Source organism: Pundamilia nyererei, unplaced genomic scaffold, assembly GCF_000239375.1.
Source record: "Pundamilia nyererei isolate P.nyererei 1_Seehausen unplaced genomic scaffold, PunNye1.0 scaffold00849, whole genome shotgun sequence".
In the NCBI taxonomy this organism is placed as follows: Eukaryota; Metazoa; Chordata; class Actinopteri; order Cichliformes; family Cichlidae; genus Pundamilia; species Pundamilia nyererei.
Window position 1 is genome coordinate 47,829 of NW_005188250.1, and position 1,940 is coordinate 49,768.

General features: G+C 39.0%; 1 protein-coding gene across 1 annotated transcript; it reads left to right on the forward strand.

Annotated features, from left to right (window-relative positions):
• The first annotated feature begins 376 nt into the window (after window positions 1–376).
• Window positions 377–1,341, forward strand: LOC102194622 (selection and upkeep of intraepithelial T-cells protein 7-like). Its single transcript, XM_005755032.1, has 3 exons — window positions 377–398; window positions 545–907; window positions 1,146–1,341. Exons 1-3 carry the CDS (start codon window positions 377–379, stop codon window positions 1,307–1,309), a joined length of 549 nt encoding a protein of 182 aa, XP_005755089.1. The 3' UTR covers window positions 1,310–1,341.
• The last annotated feature ends 599 nt before the right edge of the window (window positions 1,342–1,940 follow it).

A 1,940-nucleotide genomic window follows, 5' to 3' on the forward strand; every position in this document is an offset into this window, starting at 1 on the left:
TACTGGAGGTTTCTTCCTGTTAAAAGGGAGTTTTTCCTTCCCACTGTCACCAAAGTGGTTGTTCATAGGGGGTCATATGATTGTTGGGTTTTTCTCTGTATGTATTACTGTAGGGTCTACCTTACAATATAAAGCACCTTGAGGCGACTGTTGTTGTGATTTGGTGCTATATGAAATAAAATTGATTGAATTGCTACAGCAGGCAACACACTAATCCAGTTGCCACCATCAGTTGTAGCGTATAAACAATGCAGTTTAGAAAACACAAGCAATATAAAAAAATGTTAATTAATTAAGTAAATGATTAGTGAGACAACAAAAATAAATAAAACTACACATTTGCTGCTGCAACAGGCCACACTGACAACACAGCACCATGGTAAGAAAAATTATGAATGGTAAATTCTGATTGTAAAACCTGTGTGTACATGAGAGCTTAGTGCTTTCAGTCTTGTTTAGATCATCACTCTGATTGGCTGCTGTAAAAGTGAGCAGTTGTACTTTGACCTTTAACCTCTCTGCTCTGTGTTGTTTCCACTTTCAGATCAGAAAATCATCACAGCTGATTCTGGACAGAACATCACTCTGACATGTCGAGCTCCAAATAGCAACAACATCATAGTTGTAGAGTGGAGCAGAGCTGACCTGGAAGATGAATATGTCTATATGTACCGAGATGAGGGGCCTGTACTTGAAGACCAGCATCCATCTTTTAAGAACCGGGTGGATCTGCAGGACAGACAGATGAAGGATGGAGACGTGTCTTTGATTCTGAACAATGTGACAATTAATGATACTGGAACATACGAGTGTCGTGTCTTTATGAGAGAACGAAACCGCAGGAAGAGAGCTCATCTGAAGACCGACCCCATCAGCATCATCGACCTGAGTGTTGTTGTTCCTCCAGGTGAGTGAGTAGAGTTGAGTGTGTGTGTGATCAGAGGTGAAGCTGCTTCCTGGTTGTTGATGTTTGTTTCTAAAGATGTTGTTGATGAGACTTTGTAGAAAGCAGCTGGTCTGAGTGATGTGATCAGAGTGCAGTAGATAATGTCTGACAGCAGTTTGAAGAGGAAATGGATTCTGTTCTGTTCTTCACTCATCACCTACCTGACAGCTGACACCTCACACCTGTTTCTCACCTACAGGTCAACCAGGAGACGACAACAAAGATGAAGGTGGAGGGAAGGAAGATGGATCTGTTGGACTGATCGTCAGTCTGATAGTTTCTGCTGTGCTTCTTGCTGCTACTGTTGTTGGATTTTTGATCTACAGAAAACATAAACAGCAGAATCAGGGTCCATACTCCTGAGTAATTGCAGCACACTTAAGATGTCTTTGAGTGTTTTCGGTGATGATGTATGGTAAGAGAAGCATCACTACGATAAAATGCAAAATGGAGTTCAACTGCCCAATATCCAAATTAAAAACCAAAGAAGTTGAGAACCAGGAGCTGCTGATCTATCAGCCTGAGACTGGCAACAATTAAAAAAATAACACAGATATTGTTAAAAATCTGTGGGTTTAGACTCGACATGATAACAGCAAGGATAAACATTCATTGTTGTTCTCTAGTTTAATAAGATAAGATTCTGGCTATTAGATTAAGTTCAACATTTTACATCATTTTTACATGTAATCTTTTACCTTTGAGCAGGTTTTTGTAAAACTATAAATAATAATAATTGTTAGTTTTTACCAGTAGTAAGATTAAGCTGTGCAACATCTTAAACAATGTTTCATTTCTTTATATTTTGCTATGAAAAGTGGTAGGTGCAGCTATTACTGAAACAAGCATACATGTATGGAAATACAGCAGATAAGGTGAAACCAGAGTTTGTTGCCTTTATTCTTCAGCACAGCCTGAACTCACTCAGGCAGCTTTTCTGTAATTTCTTTAAGTAGTCTACAGGAATAGTTCTCCAGGATATTCAAAGCTCTTC

Bases quoted from the DNA above. Each gene is read 5' to 3' on its own strand.
- LOC102194622 (XM_005755032.1), top strand. From the start codon at position 377: ATGGTAAGAAAAATTATGAATG. The intron at 399-544 runs GTAAATTCTGAT...TTCCACTTTCAG, and splicing joins GGTAAGAAAAATTATGAATG to ATCAGAAAATCATCACAGCT. The intron at 908-1,145 runs GTGAGTGAGTAG...TCTCACCTACAG, and splicing joins GAGTGTTGTTGTTCCTCCAG to GTCAACCAGGAGACGACAAC.